The sequence below is a fragment of the Coregonus lavaretus genome (assembly GCF_964263955.1).
Source record: "Coregonus lavaretus genome assembly, chromosome: 26".
Lineage (NCBI taxonomy): Eukaryota > Metazoa > Chordata > Actinopteri > Salmoniformes > Salmonidae > Coregonus > Coregonus lavaretus.
The window spans coordinates 37608481-37629478 of NC_140013.1; the positions used below are offsets into that span (position 1 = coordinate 37608481).

Sequence of the window (20998 nt, forward strand, 5' to 3'; positions counted from 1 at the left end):
TATTTGGTATTTGCTGCGTGCGCTGCCCAAATTGCGTACGCTGCCTTTCCTTCCAACTGTAGGCAATACGATTTCAAACAATCCACACAAAAAATAAAGTACGGCTAGGGGAAGCTAATGATCCTCGGTGGCCAAGTCTTCCTATTTTGAATGATTTCATTTATTTTTGAATAGACAGGAGTAGGCTAATTAGGCTATATCATTTTGCCAATTTAATTCAATTTGCTTTAGGGAAAGCTTCATGGACTAGCCTTATGGACACGCCGCCTATGTCAATCTACTATCCCCCTATTCTATTGGTCAACTTGTCGAGAAAGAAATAGCCCAAACAGACTGGGACAGTTCTGGGACGATAGATCCCAAATTCATACAACCAGTAGACCTATATAAAAAATAAAAAATTAAATTTAAACAATGAGTCTGATGCAACAGATCAGAATGTTTCGCTTAAAATGTTGATAAACTATTTCTTAACATTATTAGCGCAGCAATCCGCACAAGGCAGTAGGCTACACGCGAATGTGCGTTTGGGTTCTTAGCAGGGTTCTACCAACATTTTCAGTTGGTGGCACCAGCACATGATTTGTTTGTGGCAATCTATTTTATAAAAATGTGGTGATTTATAATGACCTGGCCTGTGTCCCATAATGTGTATGCATTCCACACAGAACCAGCCAAATAATGACTAGCCATTTCTTAAATTACCATGCCCTTGTGTTCTTACATCCATTTGGATAGATTTCCTGTAACAGCAAAGAAAATACTTAAATAACTTTTGCACTTTATTTTATTGCAGATTTCAGCGTGCCATGTGTTATTTTCTGCGAAATCCTCTAGAGAGCACAATTTGAAAAAACTAAACTTGATACCACGAAAATAAAAAGTAAAATGCGGGGAGAAGGACTGTAAGTTTTTGGGGGTTTATGCTCTCAAAAATACACTTTCAATAGAAAAACAACACAATTGGATGTTCTAAGTCGACCACAATGCTTAAACATCAGGGGACAATTTTTGAGAAAATGTTTTGGTGTAGTTACCCTTTAATTCAGACGCACACCAGCCAGCCAGTTGTGTTTTGCTAGCTGTGTTTCTGCAGCACGCTTGTGATTGAGGTTTCAAAACAAATGGCCACTGGATTGATGCAAATAATCATGGCTCTGCCAGGTAGGCATAGGCTACTTTGTAGTTACATTTTAATTGCCTTTCCATCTATCTGAAAACCGTAAGGTCTTTTGCATCACTAACGGCTACACAAAGTAGTAGGTATAGGCCGAATAATGAATAATTATGAATAATAAAATAATTATTTAAGAATAATGCATTTTTTAATAGTTCTACACAATGGTATTATGCATTGACATCCACATTATTTTAGGGCTGTCCCCATTTAGTCAATTGTTTGGTCGATAAGCTGTTGGTCGAGCAGTGGCAAATATATTTCTAAAAATGTGTGGCACAGGAGACGCCTGTCTGATTGACGCCTGTCTGAGTGGACTAATAATCCATTGTGGAGGCTCACCAGTACTGCCACCATTACTACTTTTACCATTAATTACCATCATTTATCATCTACAGTTTTTGTTTGGTTACAGTCATTTCTGTTAGTGCATTCAATATATTATTATTACAGTCTTACCGTTGTCATTGTAGGGAGTGGACACGTTGTTTTGCAGAGTGCACAACCTATGCTACACTTGTGAGAAAAAGTTTTGGTTTATTTCATTCCATTTACGAGTTGTCAATTTATTCATTGTCTTTTGTTTGGAGCGCTCCTGTAAATCTTGAGTAAGGACATGCACCTGATTACGCTTAGAAATAGGCCTAGGCTACCTGGCCTGGCACACAAATGTAGGCCTATAAATGTGCCCATTTGGGGATCTGATACTACAGTGGGGAAAAAAATTATTTAGTCAGCCACCAATTGTGCAAGTTCTCCCACTTAAAAAGATGAGAGAGGCCTGTAATTTTCATCATAGGTACACGTCAACTATGACAGACAAACTGAGGAAAAAAAATCCAGAAAATCCCATTGTAGGATTTTTTATTAATTTATTTGCAAATTATGGTGGAAAATAAGTATTTGGTCACCTACAAACAAGCAAGATTTCTGGCTCTCACAGACCTGTAACTTCTTCTTTAAGAGGCTCCTCTGTCCTCCACTCGTTACCTGTATTAATGGCACCTGTTTGAACTTGTTATCAGTATAAAAGACACCTGTCCACAACCTCAAACAGTCAAACTCCACACTCCACTATGGCCAAGACCAAAGAGCTGTCAAAGGACACCAAAAACAAAATTGTAGACCTGCACCAGGCTGGGATCACTGAATCTGCAATAGGTAAGCAGCTTGGTTTGAAGAAATCAATTGTGGGAGCAACTATTAGGAAATGGAAGACATACAAGACCACTGATAATCTCCCTCGATCTGGGGCTCCACGCAAGATCTCACTCTGTGGGGTCAAAATGATCACAAGAACGGTGAGCAAAAATCCCAGAACCACACGGGGGGACCTAGTGAATGACCTGCAGAGAGCTGGGACCAAAGTAACAAAGCCTACCATCAGTAACACACTACGCCACCAGGGACTCAAATCCTGCAGTGCAAGACGTGTCCCCCTGCTTAAGCCAGTACATGTCCAGGCCCGTCTGAAGTTTGCTAGAGTGCATTTGGATGATCCAGAAGAGGATTGGGAGAATGTCATATGGTCAGATGAAACCAAAATATAACTTTTTGGTAAAAACTCAACTCGTCGTGTTTGGAGGACAAAGAATGCTGAGTTGCATCCAAAGAACACCATACCTACTGTGAAGCATGGGGGTGGAAACATCATGCTTTGGGGCTGTTTTTCTGCAAAGGGACCAGGACGACTGATCCGTGTAAAGGAAAGAATGAATGGGGCCATGTATCGTGAGATTTTGAGTGAAAACCTCCTTCCATCAGCAAGGGCATTGAAGATGAAACGTGGCTGGGTCTTTCAGCATGACAATGATCCCAAACACACCGCCCGGGCAACGAAGGAGTGGCTTCGTAAGAATCATTTCAAGGTCCTGGAGTGGCCTAGCCAGTCTCCAGATCTCAACCCCATAGAAAATCTTTGGAGGGAGTTGAAAGTCTGTGTTGCCCAGCGACAGCCCCAAAACATCACTGCTCTAGAGGAGATCTGCATGGAGGAATGGGCCAAAATACCAGCAACAGTGTGTGAAAACCTTGTGAAGACTTACAGAAAACGTTTCACCTGTGTCATTGCCAACAAAGGGTATATAACAAAGTATTGAGAAACTTTTGTTATTGACCAAATACTTATTTTCCACCATAATTTGGAAATAAAATCATTAAAAATCCTACAATGTGATTTTCTGGATTTTTTTTCTAATTTCGTCTGTCATAGTTGACGTGTACCTATGATGAAAATTACAGGCCTCTCTCATCTTTTTAAGTGGGAGAACTTGCACAATTGGTGACTGACTAAATATTTTTTTTCCCCACTGTATTTCTGATTGTCTTAACTCACCACCACTAATGAGCTGTGGAGCTTTTCAAATAAATGTTTTCTTTGCCTCAAACAGCTAGTAAACAAAGTCTGTTTTTACATCCATTGAGAATGACCAAAATTCCTCAATGTAGCCTATTTGAAAAATCTTTCCAGCTCTCCCCCTTTCCATAACCACTCATCATGAAAGGGGAGAAAAATGTCATGCTCTGATCCGGTGGAAACTTCATAAAATAGGCCTACCTGAATTACTTCTTATCCCTTGCGCAAATAGTCTACAGCAGTGTCTGTCTGTCCGGAGCTCACTGGCGCAGGAAACTGAGCGCCCAGGGAAACTCTGATTTTTATACAATGTTTCAAGTTTGCTAGCGCAATCGGGCTGGATCAAGTTAATACCGGTAGTTAAAAAAAAAATTCAAGTTCCTTGCAGACAGGCCATGCTTAGCCAATGTGATTTATAGGATATGTATTTATTCAGGATATTTCCTACCTGCAGGCTGCAATGTTTTTATTTGTTTGTTTATGTAGGCTATTTGTACATATTGGCAATAGAAGTACATTTTTTAAATTTGTATCATTTTCATCTAGATCGAATTTTGATTAACCACATGACATTGATTTTGAGATATGAAGACTGGCACGCAGATCAGTAGAAATGGTACTATAACTTGGCCCTCCAATTGGAAAAGGTTGCCGACCGCTGGTGTAGCCTATTACCGGCAACTTTAGGAGCATAACGGCAGAATCTGCAAAGACTAGCAGCAGCGGGAACAGGTTTCTTTCTTCTTGTTAGGCTATATTGATATCTGGCTCCCTCTTTAGTAATTAGTGTCTTCATTTGTAATATCAGTGCTTAAAGCATCAGACAAGCTCAGTAACCTACCTATTGTTGATTGTATTAAAATATTGGGTGTGTCTATATATGGAAAAATACAGACGACTCTCAGTCGACCAATTTTTTTTTTGTTGGTCTGGGACAGCCCTACATTATTTTCACATTCTAAAATATGTCAGAATAATGCGGGCATTGCCTAACTAAATAGGCAACATGCTCCTGACACAAACACACTAATGAAGTCTGTCCATGTGGTAGTTAGTCAGTCTCACCATTTGAGATGTTGAAGAGTTATTGAGGGTTACTGTATCATGTTTTAAAATGAGAAAGTGACCAAAAACCGTGAACGCTTTGAATGGAAAACCAAGTTGAAGCCAACATTCGATGTTGTTTTGCTCATTATAACTGCACATGGTTTTACCGCAACACACTAGCGCAACAGACTAGCACAACAGACTAGACTGATTTTCAAGGTACGCTCTTCCATGATGACTGAATTGCGGATCGCACATTTTCAACCAAGACTTTAAACTTTTTAAATACCTGGTTTACATACCCATTCTTATTTTTTATTTTTATTTTTTTACAGGGGGTAGATCAGCTTTAATATTGCAGATAGATTGTAAGTTCCAATCCCCCATTTGTTTTTTTCTCTCGCAAATATATATATATATATATATATACATATACAGTGAGGGGAAAAAAGTATTTGATCCCCTGCTGATTTTGTATGTTTGCCCACTGACAAAGAAATTATCAGTCTATAATTTTAATGGTAGGTTTATTTGAACAGTGAGAGACAGAATAACGCATGTCAAAAATGTTATAAATTGATTTGCATTTTAATGAGGGAAATAACTATTTGACCCCCTCTCAAACAGAAAGATTTCTGGCTCCCAGGTGTCTTTTTATACAGGTAACAAGCTGAGATTAGGAGCACACTCTTAAAGGGAATGATCCTAATCTCAGCTTGTTACCTGTATAAAAGACACCTGTCCACAGAAGCAATCAATCAATCAGATTCCAAACTATCCACCATGGCCAAGACCAAAGAGCTCTCCAAGGATGTCAGGGACAAGATTGTAGACCTACACAAGGCTGGAATGGGCTACAAGACCATCGCCAAGCAGCTTGGTGAGAAGGTGACAACAGTTGGTGCGATTATTCGCAAATGGAAGAAACACAAATTAACTGTCAATCTCCCTCGGCCTGGGGCTCCATGCAAGATCTCACCTCGTGGAGTTGCAGTGATCATGAGAACGGTGAAGAATCAGCCCAGAACTACACGGGAGGATCTTGTCAATGATCTCAAGGCAGCTGGGACCATAGTCACCAAGAAAACAATTGGTAACACACTACACAGTGAAGGACTGAAATCCTGCAGCGCCCGCAAGGTCCCCCTGCTCAAGAAAGCACATATACAGGACCGTCTGAAGTTTGCCAATGAACATCTGAATGATTCAGAGGAGAACTGTGTGAAAGTGTTGTGGTCAGATGAGACCAAAATTGAGCTCTTTGGCATCAACTCAACTCGCCGTGTTTGGAGGAGGAGGAATGCTGCCTATGACCCCAAGAACACCATCCCCACCGTCAAACATGGAGGTGGAAACATTATGCTTTGGGAGTGTTTTTCTGCTAAGGGGACAGGATAACTTCACCGATCAAAGGGACGATGGACGGGGCCATGTACTGTCAAATCTTGGGTGAGAACCTCCTTCCCTCAGCCAGGGCATTGAAAATGGGTCGTGGATGGGTATTCCAGCATGACAATGACCCAAAACACACGGTCAAGGCAACAAAGGAGTGGCTCAAGAAGAAGCACATTAAGGTCCTGGAGTGGCCCAGCCAGTCTCCAGACCTTAATCCCATAGAAAATCTGTGTAGGGAGCTGAAGGTTCGAGTTGCCAAACGTCAGCCTCGAAACCTTAATGATTTGGAGAAGATCTGCAAAGAGGAGTGGAACAAAATCGCTCCTGAGATGTGTGCAAATCTGGTGGCCAACTACAAGAAACGTCTGACCTCTGTGATTGCCAAAAAGGGTTTTGCCATCATTTCCCTCATTAAAATGCAAATCAATTTATAACATTTTTCACATGCATTTTTCTGGATTTTGTTGTTGTTATTCTGTCTTTCACTGTTCAAATAAACCTACCATTAAAATTATAGACTGATCATTTAGAATTGTTGCGCAATGATTGGGCTTATAAAAGCGCTGTCTGACAGTTTTTCGCCTCCAAGGCTCTGTATCTGTATGCTTGCACATGTGATAAATAAGATACATAATGAATATACACACAGCGATTTAATTCCACTAAATTATGCAAATTAACCCAGAGACCAATAAGCATGACCGGTCAAATGTATTTACATCAACAGGTATTTACATCAATGAATAGGCTAAAAAGCATTATTTGCCAAAAAAATACAAATACAACATAATAAAAACATAAAATATTTACAAGCAATTTAAGAAAATAAATCACATTCCTTAACAAGGAGGTTTGCTAGTCTATTACAGTATGGTAGGGTTAAGTGTGAATGTAATTGTCTGTTTATGGTAAGTATCAGGCTTAAAGTTTAATGCATTCATTAAATTTTTTTGAAAAAAAGAGTACATTTGAACACTGCATTTTAACATGTTCATATTGCAACACCATAGGCCTATTTATTGAAAACGCAACACATTTTCAGTAGCCTTGTAGAAAGTCTAAGCCCACTAACAAGGGAGCTAGAAAGAGGCAGTGAGAGAGAGAGAGAGAGAGAGAGATGTAGAGCACTAGGGGGGAGAGAGAGATGGAGGGAGGGATGTAGAGCACTAGGGGGGAGAGAGAGAGATGGAGGGAGGGATGTAGAGCACTGGGGGAGAGAGAGATGGAGGGAGGGATGTAGAGCACTAGGGGGGAGAGAGAGAGATGGAGGGATATAGAGCACTGGGGGGAGAGAGGGAGATGGAGGGAGGATGTAGAGCACTAGGGGGGAGAGAGAGAGATGGAGGGATGTAGAGCACTAGGGGGGAGAGAGAGATGGAGGGATGTAGAGCACTGGGGGGGAGAGAGAGATGGAGGGATGTAGAGCACTTGGGGGAGAGAGAGAGATGGAGGGATGTAGAGCACTAGGGGGAGAGAGAGAGATGGAGGGATGTAGAGCACTTGGGGGGAGAGAGAGAGATGGAGGGATGTAGAGCACTACGGGAGAGAGAGAGAGATGGAGGGATGTAGAGCACTAGGGGGGAGAGAGAGAGATGGAGGGATGTAGAGCACTAGGGGGGAGAGAGAGAGCTGGAGGGATGTAGAGCACTAGGGGGGAGAGAGAGAGATGGAGTGATGTAGAGCACTTGGGGGGAGAGAGAGAGATGGAGGGATGTAGAGCACTAGGGGGGAGAGAGAGAGATGGAGGGATGTAGAGCACTAGGGGGGAGAGAGAGAGATGGAGGGATGTAGAGCACTAGGGGGGAGAGAGATGGAGGGATGTAGAGCACTAGGGGGGAGAGATGGAGGGATGTAGAGCACTAGGGGAGAGAGAGAGATGGAGGGATGTAGAGCACTAGGGGGGAGAGAGAGAGATGGAGGGATGTAGAGCACTAGGGGGGAGAGAGAGATGGAGGGATGTAGAGCACTAGGGGAGAGAGAGATGGAGGGATGTAGAGCACTAGGGGGGAGAGAGAGAGATGGAGGGATGTAGAGCACTAGGGGGGAGAGAGAGAGATGGAGGGATGTAGAGCACTAGGGGGGAGAGAGAGAGATGGAGGGATGTAGAGCACTAGGGGAGAGAGAGAGATGGAGGGATGTAGAGCACTAGGGGGGAGAGAGAGATGGAGGGATGTAGGGCACTAGGGGGGAGAGAGAGATGGAGGGAGGGATGTAGAGCACTAGGGGGGAGAGAGAGATGGAGGGATGTAGAGCACTAGGGGAGAGAGAGAGATGGAGGGATGTAGAGCACTAGGGGGGAGAGAGAGATGGAGGGATGTAGAGCACTAGGGGGGAGAGAGAGATGGAGGGATGTAGAGCACTAGGGGGGAGAGAGAGATGGAGGGAGGGATGTAGAGCACTAGGGGGGAGAGAGAGATGGAGGGATGTAGAGCACTAGGGGAGAGAGAGAGAGATGGAGGGATGTAGAGCACTAGGGGGGAGAGAGGGAGATGGAGGGATGTAGAGCACTTGGGGGGAGAGAGAGATGGAGGGATGTAGAGCACTAGGGTAGAGAGAGATGGAGGGATGTAGAGCACTAGGGTAGAGAGAGATGGAGGGATGTAGAGCACTAGGGGGGAGAGAGAGATGGAGGGATGTAGAGCACTAGGGGGGAGAGAGAGATGGAGGGATGTAGGGCACTAGGGGGGAGAGAGAGATGGAGGGAGGGATGTAGAGCACTAGGGGGGAGAGAGAGATGGAGGGATGTAGAGCACTAGGGGAGAGAGAGAGATGGAGGGATGTAGAGCACTAGGGGGGAGAGAGAGATGGAGGGATGTAGAGCACTAGGGGGGAGAGAGAGATGGAGGGATGTAGAGCACTAGGGGGGAGAGAGAGATGGAGGGAGGGATGTAGAGCACTAGGGGGGAGAGAGAGATGGAGGGATGTAGAGCACTAGGGGAGAGAGAGAGAGATGGAGGGATGTAGAGCACTAGGGGGGAGAGAGGGAGATGGAGGGATGTAGAGCACTTGGGGGGAGAGAGAGATGGAGGGATGTAGAGCACTAGGGTAGAGAGAGATGGAGGGATGTAGAGCACTAGGGTAGAGAGAGATGGAGGGATGTAGAGCACTAGGGGGGAGAGAGAGATGGAGGGATGTAGAGCACTAGGGGGGAGAGAGAGATGGAGGGATGTAGAGCACTAGGGGAGAGAGAGAGAGATGGAGGGATGTAGAGCACTAGGGGGGAGAGAGATGGAGGGATGTAGAGCACTAGGGGGGAGAGAGAGAGATGGAGGGATGTAGAGCACTAGGGGGGAGAGAGAGATGGAGGGATGTAGAGCACTAGGGGGGAGAGAGAGAGAGATGTAGAGCACTAGGGGGGAGAGAGAGAGATGGAGGGATGTAGAGCACTAGGGGGGAGAGAGAGAGATGGAGGGATGTAGAGCACTAGGGGGGAGAGAGAGATGGAGGGATGTAGAGCACTAGGGGAGAGAGAGATGGAGGGATGTAGAGCACTAGGGGGGAGAGAGAGAGATGGAGGGATGTAGAGCACTAGGGGGGAGAGAGAGAGATGGAGGGATGTAGAGCACTAGGGGGGAGAGAGAGAGATGGAGGGATGTAGAGCACTAGGGGAGAGAGAGAGATGGAGGGATGTAGAGCACTAGGGGGGAGAGAGAGATGGAGGGATGTAGGGCACTAGGGGGGAGAGAGAGATGGAGGGAGGGATGTAGAGCACTAGGGGGGAGAGAGAGATGGAGGGATGTAGAGCACTAGGGGAGAGAGAGAGATGGAGGGATGTAGAGCACTAGGGGGGAGAGAGAGATGGAGGGATGTAGAGCACTAGGGGGGAGAGAGAGATGGAGGGATGTAGAGCACTAGGGGGGAGAGAGAGATGGAGGGAGGGATGTAGAGCACTAGGGGGGAGAGAGAGATGGAGGGATGTAGAGCACTAGGGGAGAGAGAGAGAGATGGAGGGATGTAGAGCACTAGGGGGGAGAGAGGGAGATGGAGGGATGTAGAGCACTTGGGGGGAGAGAGAGATGGAGGGATGTAGAGCACTAGGGTAGAGAGAGATGGAGGGATGTAGAGCACTAGGGGGGAGAGAGAGATGGAGGGATGTAGAGCACTAGGGGGGAGAGAGAGATGGAGGGATGTAGAGCACTAGGGGAGAGAGAGAGAGATGGAGGGATGTAGAGCACTAGGGGGGAGAGAGATGGAGGGATGTAGAGCACTAGGGGGGAGAGAGAGAGATGGAGGGATGTAGAGCACTAGGGGGGAGAGAGAGATGGAGGGATGTAGAGCACTAGGGGGGAGAGAGAGAGAGATGTAGAGCACTAGGGGGGAGAGAGAGAGATGGAGGGATGTAGAGCACTAGGGGGGAGAGAGAGAGATGGAGGGATGTAGAGCACTAGGGGGGAGAGAGAGATGGAGGGATGTAGAGCACTAGGGGGGAGAGAGAGAGATGGAGGGATGTAGAGCACTAGGGTAGAGAGAGATGGAGGGATGTAGAGCACTAGGGGGGAGAGAGAGAGATGGAGGGATGTAGAGCACTAGGGGAGAGGGAGAGAGATGGAGGGATGTAGAGCACTAGGGGGGAGAGAGAGAGATGGAGGGATGTAGAGCACTAGGGGGTAGAGTGAGATGGAGGGATGTAGAGCACTAGGGGGGAGAGAGAGAGAGGGGGATGTAGAGCACTAGGGGGGAGAGAGAGAGATGGAGGGATGTAGAGCACTAGGGGGGAGGGAGAGAGATGGAGGGATGTAGAGCACTAGGGGGGAGAGAGAGAGATGGAGGGATGTAGAGCACTAGGGTAGAGAGAGATGGAGGGATGTAGAGCACTAGGGGGGAGAGAGAGAGAGAGGGATGTAGAGCACTAGGGGGGAGAGAGAGAGATGGAGGGATGTAGAGCACTAGGGGGGAGAGAGATGGAGGGATGTAGAGCACTAGGGGGGAGAGAGAGATGGAGGGATGTAGAGCACTAGGGGGGAGAGAGAGAGAGATGTAGAGCACTAGGGGGAGAGAGAGAGATGGAGGGATGTAGAGCACTAGGGGGAGAGAGAGAGATGGAGGGATGTAGAGCACTAGGGGGGAGAGAGAGATGGAGGGATGTAGAGCACTAGGGGGGAGAGAGAGATGGAGGGATGTAGAGCACTAGGGGAGAGATGGAGGGATATAGAGCACTTGGGGGGCACCTTCATTTTCTAGCAGCAGCTCAAGGTGATCCTGTCTAGGCCTGATTAATCAGACACCGAGTGGAACAACACACACACACACAGCAGAATAGCACACAACACACACACTCCACACTAAATTACATTTATGCAGTCTTCACAATGCAGTAAAATACAGATGGGAACACACAAATCACCATATTGACTGACAGGCACACACACACACACATACACATACACATACACACATTTTGCTGTGATTAGCTCATCTGTGTATTGATCCGTTGCTTGGTGGATGATTTGGTAAACCCCTATATTCTCTCTCTTCCTCTCTCTCTCCTTCTTTCTCTCTCGCTCTCTCTTCCTCTCTCTCTCGCTCTGTCTCTGTCTGTCTCTCACTCTCTCTCTGTCTCTCACTCTCTCTCTGTCTCTCACTCTCTCTCGCGCTCGCTCTCTCTCTCGCGCTCTCTCTCGCGCTCTCTCTCTCTCGCGCTCGCTCTCCCTCGCTCTGTCTCGCTCTCTCGTGTCTCTCTCTCTCTCTCTCTCTCTCTCTGTTTCTGTGCCTTCTCACTGGCTGGTGGTGTGTTTGCTTTGCTTCCTCCTGTGCATTGCATGGACATACACACACACGTATACATATACACTGCTCAAAAAAATAAAGGGAACACTAAAATAACACATCCTAGATCTGAATGAATGAAATAATCTTATTAAATACTTTTTTCTTTACATAGTTGTATGTGCTGACAACAAAATCACACCAAAATGATCAATGGAAATCAAATGTATCAACCCATGGAGGTCTGGATTTGGAGTCACACTCAAAATTAAAGTGGAAAACCACACTACAGGCTGATCCAACTTTGATGTAATGTCCTTAAAACAAGTCAAAATGAGGCTCAGTAGTGTGTGTGGCCTCCACGTGCCTGTATGACCTCCCTACAATGCCTGGGCATGCTCCTGATGAGGTGGCGGATGGTCTCCTGAGGGATCTCCTCCCAGACCTGGACTAAAGCATCCGCCAACTCCTGGACAGTCTGTGGTGCAACGTGGCATTGGTGGATGGAGCGAGACATGATATCCCAGATGTGCTCAATTGGATTCAGGTCTGGGGAACGGGCAGGCCAGTCCATAGCATCAATGCCTTCCTCCTGCAGGAACTGCTGACACACTCCAGCCACATGAGGTCTAGCATTGTCTTGCATTAGGAGGAACCCAGGGCCAACCGCACCAGCATATGGTCTCACAAGGGGTCTGAGGATCTCATCTCGGTACCTAATGGCAGTCAGGCTACCTCTGGCGAGCACATGGAGGGCTGTGCGGCCCCCCAAAGAAATGCCACCCCACACCATGACTGACCCACCGCCAAGCCGGTCATGCTGGAGGATGTTGCAGGCAGCAGAACGTTCTCCACGGCGTCTCCAGACTCTGTCACGTCTGTCACGTGCTCAGTGTGAACCTGCTTTCATCTGTGAAGAGCACAGGGCACCAGTGGCGAATTTGCCAATCTTGGTGTTCTCTGGCAAATGACAAACGTCCTGCACGGTGTTGGGCTGTAAGCACAACCGCCACCTGTGGACGTCGGGCCCTCATACCACCCTCATGGAGTCTGTTTCTGACCGTTTGAGCAGACACATGCACATTTGTGGCCTGCTGGAGGTCATTTTGCAGGGCTCTGGCAGTGCTCCTCCTTGCACAAAGGCGGAGGTAGCAGTCCTGCTGCTGGGTTGTTGCCCTCCTACGGCCTCCTCCACGTCTCCTGATGTACTGGCCTGTCTCCTGGTAGCGCCTCCATGCTCTGGACACTACGCTGACAGACACAGCAAACCTTCTTGCCACAGCTCGTATTGATGTGCCATCCTGGATGAGCTGCACTACCTGAGCCACTTGTGTGGGTTGTAGACTCAGTCTCATGCTACCACTAGAGTGAAAGCACCGCCAGCATTCAAAAGTGACCAAAACATCAGCCAGGAAGCATAGGAACTGAGAAGTGGTCTGTGGTCACCACCTGCAGAACCACTCCTTTATTGGGGGTGTCTTGCTAATTGCCTATAATTTCCACCTGTTGTCTATTCCATTTGCACAACAGCATATGAAATATATTGTCAATCAGTGTTGCTTCCTAAGTGGACAGTTTGATTTCACAGAAGTGTGATTGACTTGGAGTTACATTGTGTTGTTTAAGTGTTCCCTTTATTTTTTTGAGCAGTGTACATTGAGGATACTCAACATTAAGAACACCTTCCTAATGTTGAGTTGCACCCCCTTTTGCCCTCAGAACAGCTTCAATTTGCCGGGGCATGGACTCTACAAGGTGTCGTAAGCGTTCCACAGGGATGCTGGCCCATGTTGACTCCAATGCTTCCCACAGGGATGCTGGCCCATGTTGACTCCAATGCTTCCCACAGGGATGCTGGCCCATGTTGACTCCAATGCTTCCCACAGGGATGCTGGCCCATGTTGACTCCAATGCTTCCCACAGTTCCGTCAAGTTGGCTGGATGTCCTTTGGGTGGTGGAGCATTCTTGATACACACAGGAAACTGTTGAGCGTGTAAAACCCAGCAGCGTTGCAGTTCTTGACACACTCAAACTTGTGCGCCTGGCACCTACTACCATACCCCGTTCAAAGGCACTTAAATATTTTATCTTGCCCATTCACCCTCTAAATGGAACACATACACAATCCATGTCTCAAATGTCTCAAGGTTTAAAAATCCATCTTTAACCTGTCTCCTCCCCTTCATCTACACTGATTTGAAGTGGATTTAACAGGTGACACCAATAAGGGATCATAGCTTTCACCTGGTCAGTCTATCTCTTGGAAAGCGCAGGTGTTCCTAATGTTATGTACACTCAGTGTACATACACACACATAAATTAATACAACCATTCCTACTACGAACAAGCATGAACATGCAACTCTCTCTCTCACACACACACACACACACACACACACACACACACACACACACACACACACACACACACACACACACACACACACACATCAGTACAACCGTTCAGCATAAAAAACCCTGACATAAGCAAACACACACCTCTACCATGACTGTGATTGATGTGCTTGCTTTGCTGTGTTTTTCTTGGCTGTGTTCATTATAATCATGTTATGTTGCTGTTTTAATTTCAGATTTGCATATCCACTCCCACCTCTTCCTCATTTGCATACAGCGAGAATGGCGAGCGGGCACCCCACTGACAAATACAGTTTCATGTACCAACCAGACACGCACAAGAGGTACGACACACACACACTCACACACACACCAGAGGGACAATACACACACACCAGAGGTACAATACACACACACACACACACACCAGAGGTACAATACACACACACACACACACCAGAGGTACAATACACACACACACACCAGAGGTACAATACACACACACACACCAGAGGTACAATACACACACACACACACACACACACACACACACCAGAGGTACAAAACACACACACAAGACACTCACAAGTGGTACTACTAGTGACACACATACACACCAGACATGTACAAGAGGTAAAACACACACACCAACTCATACTTTCTATGCACTAAGCAAACACACATGAGATATATACACTTACCAACCAGACACACTCACACCAGTAAGACCTACCTAGTAGGAAGAGGTAAGTACACACATTATGAGGGTGTTATAAACGGTATGATTCGCTCTGTTCATCTCCTCTCTATGAATGTAGGTAGTGTGAGAAAGAGACTGGGCTTGTCCTGTTGTTTTTGACTAAGTAACTTTTCTTCTATACGCTCTAATATGTCCCCTCCCCTCCCCTCCTTGTCCCCTGTCTCTCTGTCTCGCTCTCTCTCCCTCTCTCTCCCTACCACCTCCTCTCTCCCCATCCCCCTCTCTCTCCCTACCTCCTCTCTCCCCATCCCCCTCTCTCCCTACCTCCTCTCTCCCCAACCCACTCTCTCTTCCTACCTCCTCTCTCCACCCATCCCCCCTCTCTCCACCCATCCCCCCTCTCTCCCTACCTCCTCTCCCCATATCCCCCCCTCTCTCTCCCCATATCCCCCCCTCTCTCTCCCCCATCCCCCTCTCTCTCTCTCTACCTCCTCCTCTCTCCCCCTATCCCCCTCTCTCTCTCTCTCCCTACCTCCTCCTCTCACCCCCCATTCCCCTCTCTCTCCCTACCTCCTCTCTCTCCCTACCTCCTCCTCTCTCCCCCTATCCCCCTCTCTCTCCCTACCTCCTCCTATCCCCCCCTCTCTCTCCCTACCTCCTCCTCTCTCCCTGTCCCCTGTCTCTCTCCCCCTATCCCCTATCTCTCTCCCCCTATCTCCCCTCCCCCTCAGTAAGAACAGATTATCCAGCAGTATGAATCCTCTCTACAATCCAGTTCAGCCTGGATCTCCCTATGGTAACCCCAAGAACATGGCCTACACAGGTGAGACACATACATTACCTTGCTCCCAAACACCAATCAACACACTCTAATCAAACTGAAGTGATTGGGTTAGCTAACGGTAGACAGAAATGACAGAATTAAACAGATCTGTCTGGTCTAAGATGTGCCATGCCGGATCCCTACTAGGAATGTGACAAATGGACAATTTTGGTTAACATTTAAATTGCCATTTATTATAATCTTTCTGTTAAAACAATAAGAAAAAAAATCATAAAATTCCACATCAATTCACAATACAGAATAATGGTCCTATTACGTATGTATGACCCCTAGGGCCGGGAAGTGAAGTTCTATGTACCCTAGTCATATACCCTTGAAAGCGCGTCGGCTACGGCATGTTTGTTCGTCTGTAAGGGTACACTACGGCTTTTTAAATGCCGACACGAAACCTCTGAAGATTGTTTCGAAGTGCCACTGAACGGTGATTTTACTTGTCTGTAAAGGAAAGCCACTTCCTGTGCGCTTACCACTCTCTCCTAAAAAAGTACTTTAAAGTTTGTTAAATACCGTCACTTACCAAGACATGTATAATATAATAATAATAATATGCCATTTAGCAGACGCTTTTATCCAAAGCGACTTACAGTCATGAAGTAGAATGAAAACACATCGGGCCTCCCGAGTGGCGCAGCGGTTTAAGGTACTGCATCACAGTGCTAGAGGCGTTACTACAGACCGGGGTTCATTCCCGGGCTGTGCTACAAACGGCCGTGGCCGGGAGTCCCATAGGACGGCGCACAATTGGCCCAGCGTCGTCCGGGTTAGGGGAGGGTTTGGCCGGTGGAGCTTTACTTGGCTCATCGCGCTCTAGCGACTCCTAGTGGCGGGCCGGGTGCCTGCAGGCTGACCCCGGTCGCCAGTTGAACAGTGTTTCCTCCGACACATTGGTGCAGCTTGCTTCCGGGTTAAGCTGGCGGGTGTTAAGAAGCGCGGTTAGACGGGTCATGTTTAGGAGGACACATGACTCCACCTTCACCTCTCCCGAGCCCGTTGGGGAGTTGCAGCGATGAGACAAGATAGAAAATTGGGGAGAAAAAGGGGGTAAAATACACACAAAAGGGAGAAAAAGAAAGGAGTCGGTAGGAGTCGAATCCTAACATTCAGTATTTTTGGAACGGAGGAGACTGATTAGTTGCCGTACTTCCAAGAACACAAACCTTGCATCTTTCATAGAGAACTAGCGAGGGACGGAGAGAGCGAGGAGGGGCACAGTATAGGCAGGTTGGCCACCAGAAAGACGGAGTCAGAACCGTGCACTAGGCCTATCTTATCGGCAATCAAAAGCTTTATCTCGCAATAGAATGCTGTATTGCAAAATACAGCATTCTATTGCAAAATACAGCATTCTATTGCGAGATAAAGATTTTGATTGCCGATAAGATAGGCCTAGTGCACGGTTCTGACTCCGTCTTTCTGGTGGCCAACCAATTTCTTGGCTTGTAATGTCTCGCAACTTCAGTAAAGCAGGGCCTATCATTACTGAATAGGCTAGGATTTTCTACACGCAACAGACCGAAAACTGAACACACACTGGCATCGTTAGTGAAGAGAAAGAGCAGGTGAGCCAGCTGTGATTTTAATTTGGTACAATTTTCCTTCATGTTTAATGATCCCAGTCGTTCGTTTAAAAGTTTTAACTTTTAAACGTTCACACCCTTAATCCCTACGCCGACAGCAGACTTTCAGGAAGTGAGCGGTCTCCTCTACAACCTTCTCCTCTACAACCATCTCCTCTACAACCATTCATTATAACAGGGATGTTATTACTGGGCCTGTATGTCAGTGTGATGGGAAAGAGTGTGACATCCACCATTTATGACTGTCCCCAACCACACAGCTGTCACCTCCACTTACCACACACAGATATACAGTGCCTTCAGAAAGTATTCGGACCCCTTGACTTTTTCCACATTTTGTTAGGTTACAGCCTTATTCTAAAATTGATTAAATCGTTTTTTTCCTCATCAATCTACACACAATACCCCATAATTACAAAGCAAAAACTGTTTTTATACATTTTTGCTCATTTACAAAAAAATAAAAACGGAAATATCACATTTACATAAGTATTCAGACCCTTTACTCAGTACTTTGTTGAAGCACCTTTGGCAGCGATTACAGCCTTGTGTCTTCTTGGGTATGATGCTACAAGCTTGGCACACCTGTATTTGGGGAGTTTCTCCCATTCTTCTCTGCAGTTCCTCTCAAGCTCTGTCAGATTGAATGGGGAGAGTTGCTGCACAGCTATTTTCAGGTCTCTCCAGAGATGTTCGATCAGGTTTAAGTCTGGGCTCTGGCTGGGCCACTCAAGGACATTCAGAGACTTGTCCCGAAGCCACTCCTGCGTTGTCTTGGCTGTGTGCTTAGGGTTGTTGTCCTGTTGGAAGGTGAACCTTCACCCCAGTCTGAGGTCCTGAGAGCTTTGGAGCAGGCTTTCATCAAGGATCTCTCTGTACTTTGCTCCGTTCATCTTTGCCTCGATCCTGACTAGTCTCCCAGTCCCTGCTGCGGGAAAACATCCCCACAGCATGATTCTGCCACCACCATGCTTTACCGTAGGGATGATGCCAGGTTTCCTCCAGACGTGACGCTTGGCATTCAGGCCAAAGAGTTCAGACTTGGTTTCATCAGGCCAGAGAATCTTGTTTCTCATGGTTTGAGAGTCTTTAGGTGCCTTTTGGCAAACTCCAAGCGGGCTGTCATGTGCCTTTTTACTGAGGAGTGGCTTCCGTCTGGTCACTCTACCATGAAGGCCTGATTGGTGGAGTGCTGCAGAGATGGTTGTCCTTCTGGAAGGTTCTCCCATCTCCACAGAGGAACGCTAGAGCTCTGTAAGAGTGACCATCGTGCTCTTGGTCACCTCCCTGACCAAGGCCCTTCTCCCCCGATTGCTCAGTTTGGCCAGGCGGCCAGCTCTAGGAAGAGTCTTGGTGGTTCCAATCTTCTTCCATTTAAGAATAATGGAGGCCACTGTGTTTTTGGGGACTTTCAATGCACTTTCAATGCTGCAGAAATGTTTTGGGACCCTTCCCCAGATCTGTGCATCGACATAATCCTGTCTTTGCGCTCTACGGACAATTCCTTCAACCTCACGGCATGGTTTTTGCTCTGACATGCACTGTCAACTGTGGGACCAAATCATGTCCAATCAATTGAAGTTACCACAGGTGGACTCCAATCAAGTTGTAGAAACATCTCAAGAATGATCAATGGAAACAGGATGCACCTGAGCTCAATTTCGAGTATCATAGCAAAGAGTCTGAATACTTTTGTAAATAAGGTATTTCTGGTTTTTTTAATTGGCAAACGTGTACATCTGTTTTCGCTTTGTCATTATGGGGTATTGTGTGTAGATTGCTGAGGATTTGTATTTATTTAATCAATTTTAGAATAAGTCTGTAACGTAACAAAATGTGGAAAAAGTAAAGGGGTCTGAATACTTTCCGACGGCACTGTACATATACATACTGTTAACAGTTGATGTTATACTTCAATAACACAGACCCCAAAGCAAATCAGCGGGAGAAAAAAATATTTATTCAGAGAGAACAAATCATAGTTGTTATGCTGGAAAGTAGATGGTAGATGTTCATTCTTCCTTGTAATCAATGTTTCTCCACTGAACAAAGAGACAGGATGTAGTTTATACCCAAGCCTAGCTTGTGGTTGACCAATTACAATTCCTTGCAACAAAATTGGGCCAATGCCAAATACCAAGTATCCTGTTTCAGGCTCAATGTATAGACAATTTGGACCAATGAGAACTTGCCACAGCTATGTGTCCCGGACTGGAACCCCTACACAGATTCTAAACAGATGTTGAACTGAAAAACACTTATTTCCATTGATCGTTAATTCCCTCTTGACCTCTAGTCCTCTGCATTGTGTATTTATCTTAGAATATTCTTACAATAAATGCATACAGTGAGGGAAAAAAATATTTGATCCCCTGCTGATGTTGTACGTTTGCCCACTGACAAAGACATGATCAGTCTATAATTTTAATTGTAGGTTTATTTGAACAGTGAGAGACAGAATAACAACAAAAAATCCAGAAAAACGCATGTCAAAAATGTTATAAATTGATTTGCATTTTATTGAGGGAAAAAAGTGTTTGACCCCTCTTCAAAACATGACTTAGTACTTGGTGGCAAAACCCTTGTTGGCAATCACAGAGGTCAGACGTTTCTTGTTGTTGGCCACCAGGTTTGCACACATCTCAGGAGGGATTTTGTTCCACTCCTCTTTGCAGATCTTCTCCAAGTCATTAAGGTTTCGAGGCTGACGTTTGGTAACTCGAACCTTCAGCTCCCTCCACAGATTTTCTATGGGATTAAGGTCGGGAGACTGGCTAGGCCACTCCAGGACCTTAATGTGCTTCTTCTTGAGCCACTCCTTTGTTGCCTTTGCCGTGTGTTTTGGGTAATTGTCATGCTGGAATACCCATCCACAACCCATTTTCAATGCCCTGGCTGAGGGAAGGAGGTTCTCACCCAAGATTTGACGGTACATGGCCCCGTCCATCGTCCCTTTGATGCGGTAAAGTTGTCCTGTCCCCTTAGCAGAAAAACACCCCCAAAGCATAATGTTTCCACCTCCATGTTTGACGGTGGGGATGGTGTTCTTGGGGTCATAGGCAGCATTCCTCCTCCTCCAAACACGGCGAGTTGAGTTGATGCCAAAGAGCTCGATTTTGGTCTCATCTGACCACAACACTTTCACCCAGTTCTCCTCTGAATCATTCAGATGTTCATTGGCAAACTTCAGACGGCCCTGTATATGTGCTTTCTTGAGCAGGGGGACCTTGCGGGCGCTGCAGGATTTCAGTCCTTCACGGCGTAGTGTGTTACCAATTGTTTTCTTGGTGACTATGGTCCCAGCTGCCTTGAGATCATTGACAAGATCCTCCCGTGTAGTTCTGGGCTGATTCCTCACCGTTCTCATGATCATTGCAACTCCACGAGGTGAGATCTTGCATGGAGCCCCAGGCCGAGGGAGATTGACAGTTATTTTGTGTTTCTTCCATTTGCGAATAATCGCACCAACTGTTGTTACCTTCTCACCAAGCTGCTTGGCGATGGTCTTGTAGCCCATTCCAGCCTTGTGTAGGTCTACGATCTTGTCCCTGACATCCTCGGAGAGCTCTTTGGTCTTGGCCATGGTGGAGAGTTTGGAATCTGATTGATTGATTGCTTCTGTGGACAGGTGTCTTTTATACAGGTAACAAACTGAGATTATGAGCAATCCCTTTAAGAGTGTCGTCCTAATCTCAGCTCGTTACCTGTATAAAAGACACCTGGGAGTCAGAAATCTTTCTGATTGAGAGGGGGTCAAATACTTATTTCCCTCATTTAAAATGCAAATCAATTTTATAACACTTTTTGACATGCGTTATTCTGTCTCTCACTGTTCAAATAA

At 46.3% G+C, this 20998-nt stretch overlaps 1 protein-coding gene across 3 annotated transcripts in view; it reads left to right on the forward strand.

The window, feature by feature from the left end:
* The window catches only part of LOC311101422 (myelin-associated neurite-outgrowth inhibitor-like), a 62799-nt gene that overhangs the window by 12729 nt on the left and 29072 nt on the right, over positions 1-20998 (forward strand). For 2 of the 3 annotated variants that reach the window (XM_084142565.1, XM_084142566.1), the window contains exons 2-3: positions 14273-14380; positions 15468-15559. In XM_084142565.1, the coding sequence (XP_083998691.1) occupies positions 14319-14380; positions 15468-15559 (154 nt within the window). In that variant the 5' untranslated portion in view covers positions 14273-14318. The remainder of the gene's footprint in view (positions 1-14272; positions 14381-15467; positions 15560-20998) is intronic. The other variant, XM_084142567.1, reaches the window with a different exon arrangement.